The 24,435-nt window shown below is 31.0% G+C and overlaps 1 protein-coding gene across 1 annotated transcript in view; it reads left to right on the plus strand.

Annotated features, from left to right (window-relative positions):
* Positions 1–24,094, plus strand: part of LOC148609047 (xanthine dehydrogenase-like) — a 34,432-nt gene extending 10,338 nt beyond the window's left edge. Inside the window, exons 10-35 of the mRNA XM_088541039.1 lie at positions 1,720–1,822; positions 3,045–3,187; positions 3,701–3,811; positions 4,417–4,483; positions 5,132–5,238; positions 6,294–6,452; positions 6,858–6,977; positions 7,362–7,460; positions 7,933–7,990; positions 8,317–8,466; positions 9,057–9,136; positions 9,576–9,685; positions 11,087–11,191; positions 11,612–11,690; positions 12,129–12,243; positions 13,275–13,355; positions 13,692–13,801; positions 14,643–14,756; positions 16,116–16,277; positions 17,291–17,419; positions 18,048–18,178; positions 18,753–18,884; positions 19,860–19,983; positions 20,788–20,884; positions 22,074–22,181; positions 22,698–24,094. Coding sequence (XP_088397165.1) covers positions 1,720–1,822; positions 3,045–3,187; positions 3,701–3,811; positions 4,417–4,483; positions 5,132–5,238; positions 6,294–6,452; positions 6,858–6,977; positions 7,362–7,460; positions 7,933–7,990; positions 8,317–8,466; positions 9,057–9,136; positions 9,576–9,685; positions 11,087–11,191; positions 11,612–11,690; positions 12,129–12,243; positions 13,275–13,355; positions 13,692–13,801; positions 14,643–14,756; positions 16,116–16,277; positions 17,291–17,419; positions 18,048–18,178; positions 18,753–18,884; positions 19,860–19,983; positions 20,788–20,884; positions 22,074–22,181; positions 22,698–22,765 — 2,862 coding nt within the window. The 3' untranslated portion in view covers positions 22,766–24,094. The remainder of the gene's footprint in view (positions 1–1,719; positions 1,823–3,044; positions 3,188–3,700; positions 3,812–4,416; positions 4,484–5,131; positions 5,239–6,293; positions 6,453–6,857; positions 6,978–7,361; positions 7,461–7,932; positions 7,991–8,316; positions 8,467–9,056; positions 9,137–9,575; positions 9,686–11,086; positions 11,192–11,611; positions 11,691–12,128; positions 12,244–13,274; positions 13,356–13,691; positions 13,802–14,642; positions 14,757–16,115; positions 16,278–17,290; positions 17,420–18,047; positions 18,179–18,752; positions 18,885–19,859; positions 19,984–20,787; positions 20,885–22,073; positions 22,182–22,697) is intronic.
* Positions 24,095–24,435: the final 341 nt, after the last annotated feature.

Raw genomic sequence — 24,435 nt, forward strand, 5'->3', positions numbered from 1 at the left:
TCAGTGATTAACTTTTACAGAAGTGTAAGTCAATAATTAACTCTTACAGAAGTGTAAGGCAATGATTAACTCTGACAGAAGTGTAATCTATTTACAAAATCCCTTACATGTAAGTCAGTGATAGATTCCCTCAGATGTGTAAGTGATTGATAAATTTTATGTCAAAAGTGTAAGTCAATGATTAACTCAGACAGAAGTGTAAGTCAATGAATAACTCTGACAGAAGTGTAAGTCAATGATTAACTCTGACAGAAGGGTAAGTCACTGGTTAACTCTGACAGAAGTGTAAGTCAAATGATTAACTCTGACAGAAGTGTAAGTCAATGATTAACTCTGATAGAAGTGTAATCTATTTACAAAGTCCCTTACATGTAAGTCAGTGATAGATTCCCTCAGATGTTTAAGTGATTGATAAATGTTATGTCAGAAGTGTAATCTATTTGTGAATTCCCTTACGTGTAATCATTGATAGATTCCCTCAGAAGTGTAATTCAGTGATTAACTCTGACAGAAGTCTAAGTCAATGATTAAGTCTGAGACAGAAGTATAGGTCAGTAATTAACTCAGACAGAAGTGTAAGTCACTGGTTAACTCTGACAGAAGTGTAAGTCAAATGATTAACTCTGACAGAAGTGTAAGTCAATGATTAACTCTGATAGAAGTGTAATCTATTTACAAAGTCCCTTACATGTTGATTAACTCTGACAGAAGTGTAAGTCAATGATTAACTCTGATAGAAGTGTAATCTATTTACAAAGTCCCTTACATGTAAGTCAGTGATAGATTCCCTCAGATGTTTAAGTGATTGATAAATGTTATGTCAGAAGTGTAATCTATTTGTGAATTCCCTTACGTGTAATCATTGATAGATTCCCTCAGAAGTGTAATTCAGTGATTAACTCTGACAGAAGTCTAAGTCAATGATTAAGTCTGAGACAGAAGTATAGGTCAGTAATTAACTCAGACAGAAGTGTAAGTCAGTGGTTAACTCTGACAGAAGTGTAAGTCAATGGTTAACTCTGACTGAAGTGTAATCAATGTATTAATTCTCTTATGTGTAAATCATTGATAGGTTCCCTTAGAAGTGTAAGTCATCAACAAACTTTGTCAGAAGTGTCAGTCAGTTACATGTTAGCCATTTATGACTTTCGTCAGAAGTCTCTCAGTTGTGTAAATCACTTTTATACTGCCTCACAATCAAGTACATTGATTGAGAGCCTGAAAATGAGATGATTAAACTGTCCCGAGTAATATATCTTTACAAATGAGTTCACTAATCACATTGACCAAAGAAGCCATTATTACTTAAATATTTTTACATATAAATGTACAGTAAGTTATATATGATAAATGTTATAATGTTTATATTGTCTCCTTTTCTCCTCTGATCTTTAGTGTAAAACTTAATGATAGACTTGCAGCCAGTTACAAAGCTGATTTCAGAGGATAGAGTTAATCTTCCTTTGGTTGAATGATTGTTACTTGATGAACTGCAGTTGGTAGTTAATAGGACAACTAAGGAGGAGTTCTAAACTACATAGATTCTGATACTTATAAATTGACAGAAAGTTTAAATCTTATTTTCAACTGTCTAGATAAATACCTAAGACATTTCATCTGGTAATGGTCATTCTATTAAGAGAAAACCAGCTCTATTTCCTGAAGTTTACTTTGCTACTTGCTGTAATAAACTAATTATTATAATTGCTTGTATTCCAGCTTGGCTGTTGGGCAGGTAACCTGATGTTAAAGCACCTCCACCCAGAGTTTCAGTCTGATATTTACATTGCTTTAGAAGCTGCTAATGCTCAGATAATGATTGGTAGGTACAAACTTTATATATCTTGAAATTGTTGAAGCGATGTGAGCTCTACTGTTATTTCATGTACTATCTTAATTTCTCTTAAGACTCCCTAATGTACCAACAAAAAAATATGTCATGCTCCTGAAAGAAACAAAAAGTGACTGTCCTTACAGAGAAAAGTCACAGTTTCCTAAAATCAAATAGATAAAAATATTTAGGTGAAGATTACATTTCAGATAAAATGATTTGATTTTTTTCTGATAGTTTTTGAGTCTTTTCTAGTTTTTTTTTAAAATGTTCGGGAAAAACGTGGATGTATGTATGTGTATCTCTGCTGCTTCTCTGTTGCTGTTGTTAAAACCTAACCCACCTTGGAAAAATATAAATACAATTGTATTGTCCAAATTGAAGCATAGCTTTTCTAAGATGGAAAAGGCAATTACTTTTTTTCGAATTTGCATATGCTGTTAGTTGTGTCTGAATTTTGTTTATGACACAAGATATGTATAAAATATTCTCACCATCCGTGAAGTACTGTAATTCTGGTATCTTTACAAATAATTCAGACCTGCCAGAACCGCTGTAGTCATCAACCAGTTTGAAAGCGAGGGGAAAGGGGGTGCTGGGCTCTTTTTTGAAGAAACGAACAATAAATGTTCAAAATTTTGGAAAAAAACTATTCTTTTGTTGAAAAAAATATAAACAAGAACTCCATTATTTAACAAGCAGATTTTCAAATGAAAATTAATTGATTTCGCTTGCTGCTGAAATATGAACAAAAATAATGTGCTTTCAAAAAGTTCTCATTGATTCCCTCCCAAAAAATGCTTAAGGGATTGTAATGTTTTTGACTATTCTTACAAGTCTCGCACATACCGTACAAGTATGTTAAAGCTCATGGTGCTCACTGATAGTAGTAATGGTTACTCTATATTACATACCGGTATACATATTGTTAATTGTAAATAACTGAAAATTTACAACATGAAAGGGAACAAAATAGTGAAAATGGACATTTACTGGGTTTATGATTTATTTGCCAAAATGACAATATGCAGAATTTTGTTTCTAATTTGTACTATTAAGGTAACTGGGATATCTACAGTAAGTAGCTATTATAAGGTTGGTTGATGACCATTATGTAAATCTGTGAAAAAGTACGACTCTTTGTTAGCTAGTATAGAATGAGCTCAAAATCTACTGAAACTTGATTTATCTCATATAACTCATAACATTGTAGCTGACAAATCAGGACCAAATCCAATTCGTATCAGTGAATTCCTTAAAACGGACATGACAAAGAAAGTGATTGTTGCCATGGTGCTGCCACCTATGGATGAGAATAGTATTATCAGATTGTACAAAGTTGGACAGAGAAATCAGGTCTGAGATAATTCCTAGTCTATTACATGTGTTATGTAATTATGGTTTCAATTAAAATAAACTTATTTTAAGAAGTTGACCTTAAGCTGTGTTGGTATGTCCACTTTGGATAATAAATTGCAAAGGGTAACTAAAATATTATCACCAGGATCGAAGGAATACCAAAATTTAATAAGTGAATTATCAAAAGATCTCAGCACAAGTGATAATATTTTTGTTATTCACAATACCCAATTGATTATCCTAATTATTATATAGATTTTCTTAATATTTTATTGATTGATATTCCTAATTGTCATTGACATCTGATGAGTTTAAGTCACAAGAGAAAAGTGTTGTAATGTTTTGAAAAGAGGAACCACAACTCTATTTCAAATATGAATTGAAATTTATTCCAAAGGAAACATTCGATAATTTACCGGTATCTATGTAGTAAAACCATTGTCTTAATTATGAAATGCTCCATCAATATCAATGTATAGATATATATAAATATATGTGAACTAATTGTAGAATTCTCACTCCTATGTGAATGCTGGGATACGAATGACAATAGACAAATCAAACAATATGACAGTGACAGATACACCATGTATAGCTTTCTCTGGCATTGCTAAAGATTTTGTAAGTGTGATAATTATAGTATAATTTTATGAAATTGATACCTGTATATTTATGTCATCCAGACCATAGGTCTATGTCACTACATAAAATCACGTAGCAGAAGATATCTTCGTTATATACAATATTAGGTACTAATCATTATTTTGAAACTTGAATAGTAAGACAAATTTTTTTTTAAGTAAATGTTTTGCATGATATGTTTTGTATCAGTTTTGAGTCCTTAACTTTTGGAACCTAATATATATTGCTTTTTTACATACGTTGCTAGGTATTTAGTTAAAAACAGTATTATCAAAATACATATAAATAAAGGATACTGATATCCATTTCCAGCAGCACCTATTGTGATTTAAAATGTAGTTGTCAAGAATGGAGACAGCAACGTTTGAATTACTTAACCCAGTGATCTCTCCAGGGCAATATAGCATCACATTGCCCTAATGCTATATTTTTTACCAGGATGCTATCCAAAAAGAACTTTCTATAGGGTCCAATATATAGGGTCTGATGCTATAGTTTTTAGATGGAAGATGCTATATTGAAATTCAGGGTTTACCAGGATGCTTTCTGTAAATCTTAGGGAGAACATTGTTTTTTTGTAATAGGTTCACGCAGAGAAGACAGAGGAATTTTTGAAAGGGAAATCTCTTAAAGACAAACTGGTCATTCAAGGTAAACATTACTTGTAAAACAATAAAACTTGGTGTGACATTGTAAAACATTTTTATCCTCATTCTAATTTTCCTAAAAGGTTTTTAATAAATGCAGTATAAGTAAACTTGAAAAACATAATGGAGATGTCAAATTGGCTATACCTAATGCTGTGGGAAATATTTCTCTCATACTCTTGCTAATCATGTGACCAAAGAAGGACAAATTAGAACATTTGAATTTTGGCACAGCACAATAATTTATTTAAATTAGTGCATTTCTGATATAAAAGTTAATGATTCAATAACATTTAGGTAGCATTTGACAACATCAGAGTAATATTACCAAAAGTGAATTATCAGTAAATGATCAAAATGCAATGTTTCATTTTCTACTTCATCAAATAGGCATTGATGGTTTTGTTTTTATTTTTATATAAAAAACATCCTTATATTACCTGAAGTCTTTTTTATGTTACTTTAAATAGACAATAAAGCATTATTTTGTTACAATCTGGAAAATTAACTTAATTACAGCTTACAATAAGGTTAATAATCTTGTCTTCCCAGTCGTGCAATTAAAGACAGTAGAAATGAAGTAAGCATTTACAGGCTCAATACTTCATTTCAGCAATAAGTTTGAAAAACATATTTTTGTCTTTAATTTTAGGAGCCATAACAACTTTAGTATCTGAGCTGAACCCTGACCCCAATCTGGACTCTGTAGAACCCAGTGTGGGATATAGGAAAAATGTGGCCATAGGGTTCCTTTATAAGGTAATCTGTTGTTTGTGATGGAACTTTCTTAGGCCCATGATCATGATGACCATGAGCAATATTGTACAAAAGCAAAAAGCACAGTTACAAAATCCTTCATCCATTACACAAATAATTTTATATAAATAAAGGATACAGTATCCAAAGCTTACAGAACATATTTATCTGACAAATAAAACCATTGTCAATAAAAACAGGAACAGATACAATTCATTATAATTACCATATTATCTGCACCACCAATGGTGAAAGCAGGTCTAGAAGCTGCTCAAATCTGTCTGGCCATCTGTAATACTTAAGTTACCTACTTTGTGTAATCTGTAACTTAAAAGGTGTATGAAACCAATCTTATTCAAACTTTACACAATCATTGAAGATGTGCTACTCATTTTATGGAGACATTTTATTAATTTTTACATATTTTTTAAGCATGTACATGTAAAGCAATACCATTCAAACTTTGCACTGTGGTTTAATACATATTGAAGATATGCACCTCCTGTTATGGAAAAATTTGTTAAATATTTTTGTACATTTTTAAGCATGTTGAACTTAATTATTTTTTCAGTAGTATATGCTATCATTAAGACATTAAATATAGAAGTGTGTAACCTACACTGTACTTGTTTTTTTTAATTTGCTAAGTGTTTATATACATATTGAAGACACTGACATATATATTACGGTGATGCAGACATTTAATGTAGTATTATATGTCTGGTGAGTCAGATTTGTTTTTTTTTAGTTATATACACACTAACAGAACCAAGTAAATACCCTGAGAAAACTATGATTTAGACTCATCCAAATTTAGGTAGTCAAAAGGGAAAAATGCACTAGGTTAAAAGATCTCTTGTTAAAACACAAAAATCAATTCAGGTATCAAAGTTTTTTTATTAATCTGGGTTTAATATGTTAAGGTTTTACTGTATACAATCCACTGAATGTACAATGTTCATGCTTAAAGAAATCTTTTAAATGCTTAACTTAATCAACATTTGGAAAGTGTGACAACTTATGAAATGGTGAGTGATCATTTTGTGTTTGTTTTATAGTTCATCCTTGAGGTATTAGGTGAAGATGTGGACCCAAAATATAGAAGTGGTGGCAGCACTTTGATAAGACCTCTGTCATCTGGAGAACAGTCATATGACACAAAACCTTTGGAATGGCCCCTTACTGAGCCTATGGTCAAACTAGAGGGCATTAACCAGGTAAACATTGATTTAAACGATCAAATATAGAGGGCATCAAATCAGATAATATGGAAAATTTTGCAATGTTGAAAAATATCTTGAATCAGGAATGTCAAAACCCAATTATTCTTGGTAAAAGTCCTTTCTCTCTTCTAACTTCCTTCCCTCCTTCTGTTTCAGAAAGGGGACCTCTCTCTCATCCTTTACTCCTCCTACACCACTGAATGACCACACCTCTTATTTTAGATTTTGATAAAAAATAATTTGAGGATCAAAAGGAGTGTGTTATCATATATGGAAGAGAAGGGGGTACGCTAAACTCACAATTTTTGCAATGATAAACAAATCATAATAATTTCTTAATTTACAGTAACTGATAATAATACTCTGTAACCGTCAATACAAATGTCAATTTGTGTATAGTGTCATGGTAAAGCTGAGTATATCAATGACTTACCTGTCCTGAAGTGTCTCTATGCTGCCTATGTTACCAGTACTGTGGCTAATGCTAAGATCAAGACTATGGATCCGTCTCAAGCTTTGGTGAGTCTGCTTAAACCTGGACAAAATTTGGATCATATTCAGGGTATAGTGAGTCTCAAAAAATATGAGTAAAATATCAATCTTACTCAGGATTTGGTGAGTTTGTGTAAATCTTTATCTGAGTCCATATGAAATTAACAAAGAGGCTAAAAAATATCAGAGTAGTAGTTGCCAAAACAAGGATCCAACATTCAACTCTTGACAAGTCATTGTAAGAGGTATTGATGTCATATGTCACTGTGTATCTATAATTAAAGTGATATTTAGTTATTTATCTTCATTGCCTAATTTTTCTAAATGTTTTCAATATTTACTATTAATCTGTTTACATGAATGACATATTTTTCAGTAGATTTCTTTATGGTAATTTTTCGTTTTTTCCAGGCCATGCCAGGAGTAGTTAGATTTATAACAGCTAAAGACATCCCTGGAGTAAATAACTGTTTCCCTGCTGCTACAGGTCCTCCATTAGTACCAGAAGAGGTATTGTATACACTTAAAAAGATAAATGTAAACATCTTGTGATTGACTATATCAGTGTTCAGACAGATGTAACTTGAACTTTGGTATAAATATTACATTTTTTTTTACCAATATCTAACCCTCCCAAAATTTTTTTTTGACATTGTGAATATTGTAATTCTATGTTATGATGTGCCTGGATTTTAAGTATTTAAATTTAAGGAAGAAGTTTGAATTTGCATTTGACTGACTTATATATAGTTATATTACACATTACACAAATCTAAGCAATGGTATGTACATTAATCTTGTATTGTGGGAGGCAATGGATATCTTTTTTTTCATCTTCTATAATCTTTTAAGAGCCTTGCTAAGTGGAAAACTGATATAGAAGATATATAGAAATGGTCAATGGCATGTCAGTTATTTTTTCCAAATATTTTGTAGTGAAACTGTGGTAAGTATTAAACAATAATTGTTATGTAACTTGTAGGTATTATGTAGTGGCACTGTAGAGTATGCTGGTCAAGCTCTGGCCCTTATAGTAGCAGGTAATGTTATGTTTTACATAAAGCCTTACCTAAGCTGATCTTTTCAGTTGGAAATAAAAAAGGTTTAGGTTTTTATTCTATGATGTCCTTTTGTTGTTATTTTTTAAACGAACGTTATAATAAATTTCATAAGTATGTCTTCTTTTTGGAACTGTATTATGTAGATGGTTTACCATGAGGTTGTTTGTCCTCTACCACATGTATGATGACTTTCATGTGACCTTGTTCTGCATGTCAAAATTATGTCGCTTAAAATCACATGTAATTTAGTATTCAGTAATAATGTTTTGTAACATTGATATAGTATGTTGTTTGTGTATTAATAGAGGATGAGGAAACAGCTAGTAGTGCAGCCAATCGTGTACAAGTAACTTATAGTGATGAGAAACCACCTATAATGTCAATAGATGATGGTATAGAGGCTAAGTCATTTTTCCCAGCTCCTGGAAAAGATTTGAAGACGGGAGATGCTCAAGGTGAGTCTGAGAGTAAAATGGATAATATATTGGCTGTAATTCAGAAGTTTATACTCGGGACAAGTAGCAAAGTTTACACAAGGATTTCGATGGTGAAAAGCTAAAACCCAGAATGGTGCTATTCTTTTGATTGAGGCCAAAATGAATAAGTTGTATGTTTCTTGTTTTACCCACCAAATAATTAGGTAAGGTAAGTAGGTAAAATATTTTTTGCATTCATGTGATTGCATTGCATATATTTGACAGCTACTGCACTGCATGGACACCAAAATGTCATGCTGTGTTATCAAACACTTTGAAAATCAATGATATTCCAAATGTGAATTAAAGAAATAATGACTGGAAAGACAAAAAAATCTGGTTTTTTTTCAGTCAGCTATAAATTGTTTTGGGAGGCATCAGCGTTGGAAATAGAGATAATGTCAGAAACACACAATTAATTTATTTTGGCATTTATATATATATAATATGGGTACAATTTCAGTATAACAAATGAAATTTTGGTGATTTGATGCTGAATATTTACATCCACAAGAAAAATTACTGAAATTTTTAAATCATACTGTAGGGAGTTGTAATATTCATTTTAGGTGCCATAGCTAAGAGTGCCAAGCAGATAAAAGGTTCTATCAGTTTTGGAGAGCAACAACATTTTCAAATGGAAACACAGGTTTGAATTTACATCATAATTTAAATTTACAGAAAACTATTAGCAGGAAAGTGCACTTTTCATCAGTAGTCAATTTCACAAAAAATCGTTAGAGAAAAATTAGTTGTATGTGATGACGGGATAATATTCTGACCTCAAAACTTACAAGTGATTTTACAGTTAAGATATTTGTGAAGAGGGCTGCTGGGTGTTACCTACTTCTGTAATATTTGAACATACAGCAAATTAGAGATTGGATCTCATGTTTTTTCATATTTTGTTGTGGTACTTACCAGTTAACAAAACTTTTGATAAAAAATTTGTTAGTAGGTTTGTGTAAAGCATGGAATACATTGTATAGGTATACAGTGTCACTAGGACAGTCTCTTTTTATGAACCATATTTTCTCATACTTAATACTTATTATTCCAAGTTTTTTTTTATATATTTCTCATTAAAGATAGCTATCTGTACACCTAAGGAGGATGGAATGGATATAGAGGCTTCTACACAGTGGACAGAATTCACACAGCAGGGAGCAGCCATGGTTCTAGGTGTTCCTGAAAGCTGGTTAATAACGATCACTGATTTAATTCAATGAATACAACCTCAAATTTTAAAACAAGTCTGGATAATGCTGTCAATAACTACAAAAATTAATTTTGTTCAAACAACATTCTTAAATGTAGGTTTTCTTTCCTCTTTAGTCTACTGTGGACTTTTTATGAGCAACTTGGCAGGTGTTTTTAGAAAAATAGTGCACCTGGTTCATGCTCCCAGTTTTTAGTGGAGTCTGAGTTGCTCATGTAATTTTGTTTCTTTGTATGTATTGTTTTGTTGTTTTATGTTCTATGTTGTGTGTGTCTGTTTTCCATGTCTGGTCTATGTCCCAGAATTGCATCCTTTTGATTTCCACTAGAATCTTGGTTCCCTTGATTAGTCTTACTATCTCAACTGAATCTTGCTTGTATAGCTGTTACCCAGATATTGTTAAGTTTTTATTAGTTTTTCTTTTTAAATGTTTTCTTTGTACTAAAACATATCAAAATCTCAGTTTTCATGGTTTTTGTGGATAACCATGAAATTTGGTTCCCCACAAAATGGATTTTTGTCATTCATAGTGAGTACAAAGTGAACTCTGCAACAGCAGCATGTGTGTATGTGAAAAAAAGTGTTCTTGGGATGGTCCCCAGTGATAGCTATCAGCCTAACTGAAATATGTTCAGTGGTCAGCAGAAAAGGCTATAAAATGGAAGTTCCGCAGCACGAAAATCAGAAATTTACACTCATCTGGATCAAAAAACAGAAATAGATTAGAATTAATTTTCATCATTAAAAACATACAGTTGTTTTTAATGCAGTCCTTCAATTTTTTCCTGCTTCATGAAATATTCATGGAAAAGTTTAAGAAAAGTTGCATGCACTGAGTAGTGTACTTAAGCGTCTCTCATTGCTGTTAAAGAACCTGACCCACCTTGAAGAAAATATAGCCATGACCATATTGTTCAGATCAATGCATAGCTTTTCTAAGATAGGGAAGGGAATAATATTCGAAATCATAAATTCTGTAATGCTCTCAGTTTGCATTTATGTCACATGTTATGTGTAAAATATTGCCATCATCTGTGGAGAACCTGACTTCATACTTATTCTGAATTAAAACTGCTTATATTAATCTTAAAATGATATAGGAGGAGCTGAAAAAATTAAAAAATGTTGAATCTCTTGGTGCTCGCTTCTATAGGCAATATATATGCCTACACCATATTATAAAGAAATTGTCAAATCCACGGATTAATGAACTAACTAATTACTTTTTATTCCAAAACCACAAAAATTTGTACCCATGAATAAAAGTATTTTAGCAGTATTTGAGTTTATGAAGCAATTTAAAAAAAACACATTGAATAGGTGTTAAAAAAAAACAGGACAAAAACTTGATTGTCTTAAGATAATGTTGGTTTGTTTCAGTATAAATGTGAGAGTAAAGAGACTGGGAGGAGCTTATGGCAGTAAAATAACCAGGAACTTTATGGTGTCTGCTGGATGTGCTGTGGCTGCTCATCTTACAAACAGGTAGAACATTTAAGGATAAAGTGTGATGTTAGTTTTGCTGAAACTGTGAATTTGTCATTTTGGGGACCAGGTTAAGGTAGACTCATGGTGTCACACAAACATATTTACGCCTTTTAAAATTGCAATATACATAGTGTCTTGCAAATCTTTTAGATTCATCATTATGTTTCCAAGCTGTCAATTTTTTCATTAGCCATAAAAATCTGTGATCACAAAGAATAAACTAAGGATCTAAACTTGGTTTTCAATAATCCAATGACTCATGACCTTTTTCAAGCAAATTTTGGGTATTCATAATATGCTTCACAGATTGTCGTCAAGGGAAGGTAAATCATAAAAGTACATAGTATATCTACCCATACCATTTAAATAGAAATTTAATGAAATAATTAAAATGACATATATAGATACTCTTTCTAGGCCAGTCAAGTTGAACCTTGAATTCCACACAAATATGAAGATGATTGGAAGAAGAATTGGTTATAGGGCTGATTACACAGTATGTTCTTAGTTAGCAGAAATTAATTTCACTATTTTTTTTTCAAATGTAGAACTTGTTTAGTGATTCATAATTTAAGCAATTTGAAGTCTTCTAAACATGTTCTTTAAATAACTGCTTGCATTTATCGTCATTTGTTGGTGAAAAGTCAGAGCTTATTGTTGTCTTAGTCTCAGTTGTGGGTTTAGAAGTGAAGGGAACCTATAGGTAGGAAATTATCAAAGATTTCAATAGTATTTTTATGTTACAAACAAGAAATTAGTTATTTTATTATTTTATGGCATTTCATACAAAACAGATCTTCCTCATCTTATCTGCGAAAATTGTAAAGTGGATTTGTATTCAACTCTTTTTGCCTTGTGAATACAACTGATAATATTTGTCTGAGAAGCATAGTGACGTGAATCAAAACAAATTGCCTTTCATGTGATTTTACAGATAGGATGTGATGCCAATGGGAAGTTAAATGGTGTAGAGATTACAATATATTCTGATAGTGGGTTTCTCCCCAATGAAAGTGTGTGGGGTATGATCCAACAGTTTGTAGATAATGGTATGATATAATTGTAGTTGGATGAGTGTTATCACACCTTTGCATTTATTTGTTTTTTCCATAAACTGTACACCATTTTATTTCTATAGTAAAATGAAAAAAAATATCTTAAAGAATCCATTCCATCAGCATTCGATCCAAATCGGTTATTACATTTTTAACTTCTTAAGTCTGAGACCATTTATCTTATGCCATGCTTGAAATAGACCATAATCACATGATTTTCATTTTTGTGTCTTTTTTGCTATTAATTTTCCTGGTTACTCCTACATTGTAAAAGGATAATTTTGCAAAGAGGATAATAGAAAACTTTTTTTTGTATTTCTGGATGATTATTTTTGATACATTGTTCTTGTGATATTAAAAATATGTTACTCCAAGACTTGAGGAACTTTGACGAAAACAAATTTTTAATGATTTTTTTTGTTGTTGTATTGAAACATTCAAAGATGTCAATGAGTAACAGAAAAGTGCCATCTTTTTCAACTGTATTGTTATAGTGTTATTTAACAAAAGAAATGAATCACTTTACTAAAGAAATCAGATGGTTTATACTAGTTTTTTGTTTCATATATAGATATAGATAAACTTTGACTCATTTTAGTTTTATAGCAAATTGGCAGGAAAAATTTGAAAATTTTAATGTAGTACATTGTAGAATTGATCTCTTATTCGTTTTTCAATACACATATATTAGAACGACTCACTCAAATCTGTGAAATTAAAGTCATTTTAGATTTTGCTCTGATTTTGTAACAAAAACTGTATATGAAATTTTGTATGTAATTTCCTCTTATTCACAATCGACCTTTAGTTCTTTAATAATGTACCTCTATGTAGCATTATAATTGTACTTATTTTTGCATGACACTTATTTTCATGAATTTTCATGGTCATGCATTATCTGCGAAAATAATTCACTCTAAAGAGAATTTCTACCATTATTCTTTACTCAAACACAACAATTTCAGCAAAAATAAGTACAATTACAGTTTCTACAATTGTTTGTAACTTTATTTTTTTAATTACAGCATATTACTGTGAGAACTGGCATGTGTCACCTGTTGCTGTGAAGACTAATAAACCAGAGAATACTGCTTGTCGTGCTCCAGGTAACTCGTTACTTTATTATTATGATATTATGTACATTTATTGAAATCCTATGTTTAAGGTTTCTGTACTTTTGTCATCCTTATATATTTAAAGACATAAATTGGTTGGTGTTTAGAATGAATAATGTACGAAATCTTGTCTAACTTTTTTTTGTACAATCATTGTTTAGTGAAGCAGCTATATAGATACGAAGTCACAGAGACAACAAGATCCTTTAGTGCCAGGTGTAACTTTTACAATACATACTGATATTAAAGTATTTCTTTAATTATATAGCCTGTCTGTCAAGATTTCACCCATTCATATCTCTTACTGTCTCCTTTCTAATGTTTCAGGTTCTACACCAGCTATATTTATTATTGAGTCTATGATGGAACAGGTAGCTAAAGTCTTAGAATTGGATCCTTTAGATGTCAGAAGGCTGAATTTATATGAGAATGGACAGGTATAAATAATAGAATTGTCCAGGAAGAAACTATTAGACAATTGTTAGTAGATGTGTTCTAAGATTTAGATTACTTGTAACAACTATTTATTTCTAAAGGCCACTGTGCCCTCAGTGAAAATAAATGTATCAATATAGTTGTATTTTACTTAAAGAAAGTTTGGCATTACAAAGGAAAGAATTGTTTTTGGTTAATGAATTGTGTATACAAAAGCATCCTAGATGTTTTTACGTGACAATTATTTTTGCTGTATTTGAAATTGAAAGCTATGTGTAACTATAGACCTGTAATTGAAGAGATTTGCAACTAAGTGAAATCTCAGATTAACACGCGACAGGAAATGATATCACGTACTTACTTAATCAATAGTGACAACTTGACTTTCAATGATCATAACTAGAAAAGTGCTGTGAAATAAAACCTTCAGTTTCCCATTTGACAGTATCTTAGCTTCATGTTCATACCATATTTTTTGTTCTACTTTTTTTTTTGGGGGGGGCATTTTCTGAGTGTCTGCTACAATTTATTTCAGATCATTTCATCAAAAAGGGAAAAAGTAGTTGAATAAATAATTAGAAAGATAATGAAATCTCTTTTTCTGCTGCGTTATAATTTAATATTAAACTGGTTAATTAACAAGTTTCTTATCTCTTTAATTATAGGCCTCTAGTGGAAGATAAGTGTGTATGCTTTATTTTGTCAAATAGAAATGAATTTCACTGTTCAAGAACAAAGCTATTACTTGCCAAGCATTAAACAAAAATTTCTTCATTTTTGTTCAGCCTTACTGATTCTATATATAGATACTATCAATTTTATGGAAGTATTTGTTTTTTTCAGTCAATACCTACTGGTCCCAAACTGAAGTACTGTAACATTAAGGAATTGGTGACAGATTTTGTGTCCTCTGTTGATTTGAAGAAGAGGGAAGAGACAGTAGAGGCATTTAACAAGGTTTATATCTCATGACATGTATTGGTTTGAATAGTTTTGGATAGTAAGGTCACTATAATTAACAGCCACTCAAATTAAAAAAGATGAGAAAGGTATTAAGTGGAAAAAATGTAGGACACATTGTAATAAAAAAGGACAGATTTCTACATAGAATACTATTAAATAATCACGTAACTGAAATTGGTATCACTTTATTTCAAATGGCTATAAAATAAAAACTTTATCACCATGCATGAGACAATGTCTACAGAAGATATTTTTAAAGCCATAGTCTATGTGACATACATTTTCGAACTTTTTTTTTTAATACGTTATCTTATTTGATAACCGAAATATAAACTGTTTTCTGGATATTTTGCTTTTCAATAAATACAAAGAAAATTGTGGTCATATAATAGCATGGTATTGTCATCATCTATGTTTGTTTTCATGTGATAACTAGTAGATTAGTTGGTGGATCTTGTTAAAATTTTACAACAAGGTTCAAATTGAATTAATGGTCAAAAAAGGACCAAGTATAAGTACTCATCGAGTATAATTTTATAACTGGAGTATGAACAAATGGTTCTCCATGGCGTTCTTTACCAAAATAATTTAGACAGGGATATATGTCAAGGGTTACGACCTGAAGTATTTAGGAGCTAGAGGCTGAAATGGGCCATAAACAAGCATTTCTCTACTTTCCTTACAATCGCATATATGTTTATGGATCTCTTTTGAAATTGTACTACCAGTTTTTCATACAATGAAAAGAAGGATTTGATCGTTCATGGAGATTCTAATCCCTATTGAAGAGGAATAGGGGTCAAGAGGGACCAGAAGCAAATATTTGATCAAACTTCACTAAAAAAGAAATAATAAAATAAAATCAAAACTAAGGACCCACAAGGGGAAATGTGAATATGACATATATGATTTGAACATTAATAGACACATAACAGAACACATCTTTAGATACATTACATTTTTATAACTTCCATATTCATATCTGATGAAGGATCTTTATATTACCCATATACAGTTATATGTGGTAAAATGAGGCTGCATATGAACACCTGTTAATAAGGTGAGAAAATAGCATTTTATTTTACTTTGTATAAAAGGTTTATTTCTTATGTCTAACTGTTAATTTTTAGTTTCCACTTTTATTCTGGACAAAACCTTGTAAAACATATTTAATCACATTCCAAAATCAAATTTGAAATCTGTGTCCATTCTTGTACCAAATGTTTAAGAATCAATCTATTTGGTTGTATCAAGCTGCTCCCTGAAAAGCATTTTATTTTGAAAATTATGTCACGTTGAAACTTTACTTACATTAATTGTTTGCTAGAAAGTGTTAACTTGATCTATTTAAAGACAAACAGGTGGAAGAAGAAAGGCTTGTCAGTTGTACCAATCAAGTTTGCCCTTAGTTATGGTGGTATTCATTACAATGCCATTGTTAACATATATGCTGGTGATGGTAGTATCTCTATAGCCCATGGAGGGATAGAAAGTGGACAGGGGATTAACACTAAGGTATATATGTCTGGTGTAACTCTATAGCGCATGGAGGGATAGAAAGTGAACAGGGGATTAACACTAAGGTATATATGTCTGGTGTAACCCTATAGCCCATGGAGGGAAAGAGAGTGGACAGGAGATTAACACTAAGGTACATATGTCTGGTGTAACCCTATAGCCCATGGAGGGAAAGAGAGTGGACAGGGGATTAACACTAAGGTATTTACATCTGGTGTAAATCTATAAACAGTGGGAAGATAGAAAGTGGACAGGGGATCAACAAGAAAGTGTAAATCTATTGCCCATGGGGGAATAGATAGCAGATAGGGAATTAACACCAAGGTATTTATATCTGGTGTAACTCTATAGCCCATGGAGGGATAAAAAGTGGACAGGGGATTGACACTAATTTATATATGTCTGGTGTATCACTATAGCCCATGGATGGATAGATAGTGGACAGGGAATTGACACTAAGGTATTTATTTCTGGTGTAACTCTATAACCCACAGAGGGATAAAATTGGAATGGAGATTAACACTAAGGTATTTATATCTGGTGTATCTCCATAGCCCATGGACTTTTAGGAATCTGTATTCTTTCATTAATTATGATGTTCTTGTTTGTTTTTTCCATCTTTTAATTGGAGCCAGTTGTCCAATCCATTTGATTTAGATCAATAAAATATTTGAAATGAAATGATATTTTCAAATCTCGTGAATAGATATCCAAAGTGTATGCCCATGAACTTGGTTTTTCAATTGATAAAATTAAATTCTGTTAACAAGTAGCATAAGTGTGTTCCTATCAACATGACATTCCTGTTGATATAATTAAGTTCTGTTGACAGGTAGTCCAGGTTTTTTGCCTGTGTACAAGCTTTCCTGTTGATGTAATCAAGTTAGCCCAGGTGTGTACCTTTGAACTTCAGTTGATATTTTTAAATTTTGTTAACCGGTATCCAAAGTGTGTGCCTATGATTTGGTTGATATGATGAATAACTTAATATGATTAAGTTTTGTTAACAGGTAGCTCAGGTTTGTGCTTATGAACTTGGTGTTCCAGTTGATATAATTAAAGTGAAAGCCAATACTTCCTTAGCCAATGCCAATTGTGTAACCACTGGAGGCAGTATAACATCAGAACTGTGTTGTGCAGTAAGTCATTATACTGCTAAGATACTTGTAATTCATTTTGTCATGGTTTGTCAAAACTGTATTGGTCTATGGATTTCTAAATTCGTGGATATTTAATTCATGGATTTCATTAATTACAGATGAATTTTTTAATGAAAGTTTGACATTTTGTTAGGAATTTGAATTGGTGGTTGTGTTGACCTGAGAACCGTTTGTACTGCACAAACAATAGAATTTCTTTTATTTCCTTGAACAACACTAAATGTGATATGAGTTAACAAAACTTAGTCTAGTATAGTTTTTGATAGCTTGAAAACAAATTAAAAAAATATTGGCATTATCTTTTTAGTGTTTTAGATTGTGTTTAAGCTTAAACAGATTAAAGAGATTAAGTTTATGACAAACTGTTTACTGTTTAGGTAAACTTCTAGGAATTAGAAAGTCAATACCAATATACTGGAATGTAATTTCATTTTGACAGGTGGAAGAATTTGTGTTGTACTGATATATCGATATAGTCTTGTGAACTTATTTCTGATTTCACTGTTTTGTTGTAAGAAGATATGAACGAGTGAAAAATATCAGTCCATGAATGGATCTATAAGTAATTTATTAAATATGACATATTATCACTGACATATCTTTTTAGGCAGTAATACATTGTTGTCAGGATTTGAAGACACGTATGGCACCTGTAAAGGCTAAGATGCAAAACCCTACGTGGAAGGAACTGGCACAACAATGTCTGTTAGATAAAGTGGACCTATCCTCCAGATATTGGTTAGTAATGGTTTACAGGGTTATACCTGCTAAGATTTTAACCTGGTGAAAACTGTACATCATCACCACTATTTTATATGTGTCTACTTGTAAACTTCAAAATGAACTTCAGTGATAGTAAACATGCAGTAGAACACTGACCACTGGAATTAAGGATATGAATAATAATGATACAGGAATTCATTTTTGACAAATGTTAATTATATTATATATCAGTAGGAGGAGACTTGACAACAGAGCCATAACATTTTTGAAACTTTAACAAGACAATTATGAAGTGGCTTTTTATTTTTGTGTTGATTCTGCTTCATACTTAAATTGATGGCATGTATCACTCACGCACTTTCAAAATATATTTGTCTAGCACTGATATTTAGTTTTAAAAGAATCTCTTAAAACATAATTGTCAAGTTGGGTTTAAAACTGGAATAAAAGAGTGTTTCCAATTAACTGAACATTTTATAGACAAAAATCTATAACAGACACCAAGTAACAGTGTCAGCTAATCATAGTCTTTGGTCCATTGGAGCTGTAATTAGTATAGATAAAAATATAAAATGTTATAATTTTGTAGTCAGTTCCAGATTGGTACAACTGATCCATACTATTTCTCATATGGGGTAACGTGTACTGAGGTAGAGCTGGACGTACTGACCGGACAGCATCTTATCAACAGGGTCGATATACTGTATGATTGTGGTGAAAGGTTGGTTTGAAATACTGGTTTGATATGTAAAGAATCTTCTGGTTGATAATTTACCCTATTTATAGTTGAAACTGATTCTGTACAAAATATAAAGGAAAATCTTGGTAGTCTGAAGCTATTGTAATTCCACTGTGTCTTGTATATTGTCTACCACCATCTTTTACCCATTCCTCCTATGAAACAAATTTCAAGGGTATATAGGAATAACTTAATCTGTTTGTGTGTCTGCCAGTTTGTTCGTCTGTCCCTCTGTTTATAAATAGCAACTTCTCCTGAATAGATCAATGAACTCATTCTTTTTTTATGGAAGTTGGGCAGCATACATAGGTGTTCATGACATATCTGTTAACCCTTCCACATTAGAGGAATAGGGAGATGTTCACAAAAACAATGGAAAATTTATAATCTCCCACAAAAATATGCAAGATTTGTGGGAGGTTTTTGGTTAAAATAACCATAATTTCTGTGAAAATACTAAATAGTTAAATAATTGAATTTTTACATGAAAAAAATTGTTTTTATGTGAATTTTGAATTAAATTATCAACACAAGGCAGTGTCAATGAGGAATAATCTCTCACATTAGCTGTTACAAAGGTTAACAGGTATGAAAAGAACTAAGATGATGTTTGCTAAGATGGTGTTTGCTGGATGTTTTACAGGGGTAGGTACTGCATATCCTTCATATCCATTCAATGGACTTTGATGAAACTATTTTTGAATGTTGGATGAAATATTAAAATGTGCATATAGAAAATGATGCTTGTGAAGGGAGATCATTCAACTGGTTGATAAGTATTTATGTGTTGAGAATCCTGAATATAAAATTAAGGTGTCTTTTTGAGCTTGCTTACAATATTTCTAATTTTTTATATAAATAATTTTTGCCCATACCCCAAAAAATCATAATAATTAAGATAAAGATTATTTCTATATGATATTGTACTTCACTTATTCCTGTATCATTTATTTCTAGTATGAACCCCTTGATAGATATTGGACAGGTAGAAGGTGCCTTTGTGATGGGATTGGGTTATTGGCTGACAGAACAGGTCAAGTTTGACAGTAAATCAGGACAGTTACTGACTGGCAGTACATGGGTAGGTATTACTGTGTTACTTAAATCTTTAAAACTACCATTTTAGCAGCTTTATTTAAGGAACTGTATAGCAGATAAGGAAAAGACATTAATTACTGAATATTTTTTTATTCCTGATATCAAATATTCATAAACCACCTTGGTAGTCTAAAGGTAGTATGCTAGCATGGATTGCAGGAGATCTTGGGTTTGATCCTATGCCGAGTCACACCACAGACTATGAAATGGATAGTCACTACTTCTCAACTAAGCATGCAGTCTTTAAGGGATGAAGTGACAATTGGTTGGCTGAGAGTCAGAATAATGTGTCCCAGTGGGCTGTTACTTTTGTGAGCTAGAACAATAAAGATCCAGCTCAGCGTGTTAAGACAAGTTCAAAGCAGAGTCTGTTAGATTGGTCAATCGTTTTGAAATGCATGAAATATCTGCCATATGACATTAAACCATTAACAGTCAATCAATCAATCAATAACATATTCATAAAACAAAAAAAATAGTTACAGCATTCTATGGCCTCAAGTTTACAATCACTAACCTCTATAAGAGACCATATTTTCATTTCAAAGATAAGATAAACACCAGTTAAAGTCAATTTAACTTCTGTGCTTATTGTTTAATGGATTCTTGTAGCCACAATTTGTAAGTGACAGGGGTGTATTACATATTATAAACAAAACATTTGAATAATGATACTGGAATTCAAAGAACTCTAATTAATTTAAAATAAACAATTACTTAAATCAATTAGCAATATTTTGATGAAAAATATTATTTAAGTTTTGATTCAACCCCTATGTTTTTGTAGGAGTACAAAGTACCAATGGCCAAGGATATCCCAATAGATTTCAGGATACAGTTACTTAAGAATGCCCCAAATCCATTGGGAGTGTTGAGATCAAAAGGTAGGGTTATATATAAAAATGATTTAGTATTCTTCATGGTCTGTCTCCTCAAACAAGTGCATCAATGACACTTTGTTTTACACCTAAATTTCAGCATAAAATATTCCAAAGCATCAAAATGTAAGGACAATTCTGTAACATCAAAATCTACGTATATTACATACACAATGTATGTGAAAAATGATCTACATACACAATGTATGTGAAAAATGTGAAAAATGATTTACATACACAATGTAGGCAACAGAATGACATACAATTATATATTATTCTGATGATAGAGAAAACAAGTTACTGTACAAAAAAAGAAATCATTTGCAGTATGAATGAACTCCTGAACAGTAAAAAAAACAAAATGTGGTTTGAGGGCCGTCTACTGAATTTCTAGGATTCATAACATGCACAAGTTTGGTGAAAATCTGCTAAAGGTGGGGTTGTACTGACATATACTGTTTGATGATATGAAGACGTCAAGTTAGAAAAATAATTTAATTTCAGAAGTAACAAGCTTTCTGATTTGATAACAAATTTTGTCCATCATCTTATAGACCAAATTTTGTAATGTGACTGTGAGGACATTTTTCAATGATTTACTCCTTGAATTTTTATAATAAAATTAAATCATATACTTCACATGGTTCAGGTTATTTCTACATAAACCAAAAAAATATAACAGTCATTCCTTAAATTAAGTACGAGTCCACATAAAATTCAAACACTGCCAATGATAAAGTGATTCATGGTGTGGAAAGATCAGTGATCAGTAACTGTTTTTGAACAAGAATAAAAAAAAGAATAAAACTGAATTTAGTGGGTTTTTGACATGCACGAATTACCTTTTGTCTGATTTTAAGAAAGACTGCTACTTAAAATGAATGTGTAATGTGTAAATTCACCGAAAGAGGGTTGAAAAAAAACAAAACTTTAAATAAAGTTAATACAAGTGTATTTAATTGTTAATGCTCATGTCAGTATGTACCAGCTGTACACTCATCTGATCATTTATTCCTGTACTTGGGTGGTAAAACATTTCCTCTCTACATGATCATATTTAGTTACTGAGTTTATAGACAAGAACAATGGTTCTGACTTGACATTAGAATATGATATGGCTGGGCATTTTGGTTGGACATATAAATTGAATGTAGTATAAAAAAATTAAATACAATTGATGATTTAATGTTTGTAGCTGTTGGAGAACCACCACTTTGCATGAGTTGTTCAGCTTTATTTGCCCTGAAGAGATGTGTAGAGTCTGTCAGACAAGATATTCAGAAGGATGGTTTCTTCCCATTAGGTATGGTTCATTACTTTCTAGTTTAATATTTTAATCAAGATATTTGTATGTCATTGAGTCGGAAGGAATGAATACTGGCAATTAAATCATGATCACAGCTTCAATTAATTGGTATACTTGACACAAATGATTTTGCTTTGATGCTCTTCAGTGGAAAAATTCAGTCACCACTTCTCTATGAATATTCCTTACAATTATATGTACAGTTAATTAAAAAAAATAAAACAAATTTTATGGGTGAATGGTACATGATGATTTCTACATTGTTATTTAATTGGCTTGTTTAAATGTCCAAATTATTGGATTTAAATAATAGCATAATGTTCTACTTGTTTTCTTTTACAACCCAATTTAATGTAAGTAATTTCTGTTTAAATGTACTTGAATTATCTCCCTTTGCTTCAGTGTGTTGAGTGCTTTCTGTTGAAAAAAAATCTTAGAAAAGCAGAAACATTTTTTTCTAGTTTTAATTTATATCTTTATTTCATTTGGTTATGACTCTTTTTTTCGTTGTAGATGGTCCAGCAATACTAGACAGACTCCAGGAACTATGTATGATTGATCCTTCACAGTTTGTAGTGTAAAACAGTTCAAACATTGACTGAGAATTATTATTACAATTGTTTTATCTGAAACTAAATTTATTCAAGTATTATGCAATTTGTTTTCTGAAAGAAATGAAATCAAATTATATAGAAAAATACAGAATTTGTTTTATTTTATCATTATTTCAAGATTTCGTTAATTGACAGTTTATATGACAAAAAATGTAAAATAGAAGTAGTTTTGAAATCAAGATAGATATTATGACTTTCTAGACTTAAGAAATGGATTTTTTCCGTTTTTTAGTGACTTAAGAATTTGTAAGATGTCATTTTTTTTTTATTGGAAATTGACTGCATTTAATGTGATTAATTAGCTTATGTTTCATTATATCAAAATTTATTCCAAACCAGGAATAGAATATTTTGTGTCATTTTTTTCATTGCTGTAATTATCATAAGTATTAATTAACCATAAATTATTTGTAGATATTGATTGTAATGATGCTGGTATGTTTGTTTTGTAGTAATAACCAGTTGAAGTGCCATAATTACTAAGGAATAATGTTAATTATTTATTGATAACTCTATACAAAAAAGTCAAGACTTCATAAAACTTATTTCCCTTTTTTTTTGTTGGATGCATATTTTACTTTCTTAGCTTGAAATATGTACAAGTAAATAAATTACAAATGAATAATTAAGATGAAGATGCTACAGATTTTGAAAATACATGTATGTTTATCTGTAAAAACATTTTGCACCCAGTTGTTCATATCATCTGTTCTCAGACTTAGAATGGAATCAAAATAATTTTTTAAAATGTCTTTTTTGTACATTTTGATGATGATGCCAGTATAAAATTCAAATACGTAAAAAAATCTGTTTTATTTTATAATCATGGTCCATGTTACTTTACTACTTTTAAAATTTGAATATCTGACAACTTTAATTACAGACATCACTAATGTTTGGACTGGAGAAAACTAATTTTTCATGTTTACAGTTTACTGCAAGACTTATTCGCTTGTGTTTGTCACAATCTGTATTATTCGAAATGTGTTGTGTTGATCATATAAGTGATGTTTATCATAATCTATATTTATTGGAAAGTGTTTTGTTCATATTATAAGATCATCCCAGGCATGGAAAATCAGTTTACTGTACCAGTCTGGGCATTATATCAGTGGTTAACAGTAAATCATTCTGATATCTTAGTCTTTTTTAAGATTTTATCTGTTTTTTTTTTTGTATGTCATAGTTTGGTATAACATTTGTTATTTTTGTTACATTTGTTATTTATATATTGAATAATTTTAATACCAATAAATTTTCATCTACAATTACATAAATAAAATGATGAGAAAAGTATTGCTTGGCTTTTTGTTAAATGATAAAATCAGTATAAAGAGACCTATACTTAATCTATCAAATGTATTTGATGTAAAATAACTTTAAAAAAGGATCTATTTTTTATTGAATATACATTGAGGAAAGTTAATATACATTGAGGAGAGGAAAGTTAATATACATTGAGGAAAGTTAATATATATCGAGGAAAGTTAATATACATTGAGGAGAGGAAAGTTAATATACATTGAGGAAAGTTAATATATATTTCTGCATATTTAATCAATGTCCATATAGGAATTAAACCTAACCTTATTTAATATGTAACTCAATCAAAATACAGTGTTTAATCAAAATGCAAG

This window comes from Perna viridis, chromosome 8 (genome assembly GCF_037379345.1).
Source record: "Perna viridis isolate PV_CMFRI_1.1 ecotype Kerala chromosome 8, ASM3737934v1, whole genome shotgun sequence".
NCBI classification, from domain to species: domain Eukaryota; kingdom Metazoa; phylum Mollusca; class Bivalvia; order Mytilida; family Mytilidae; genus Perna; species Perna viridis.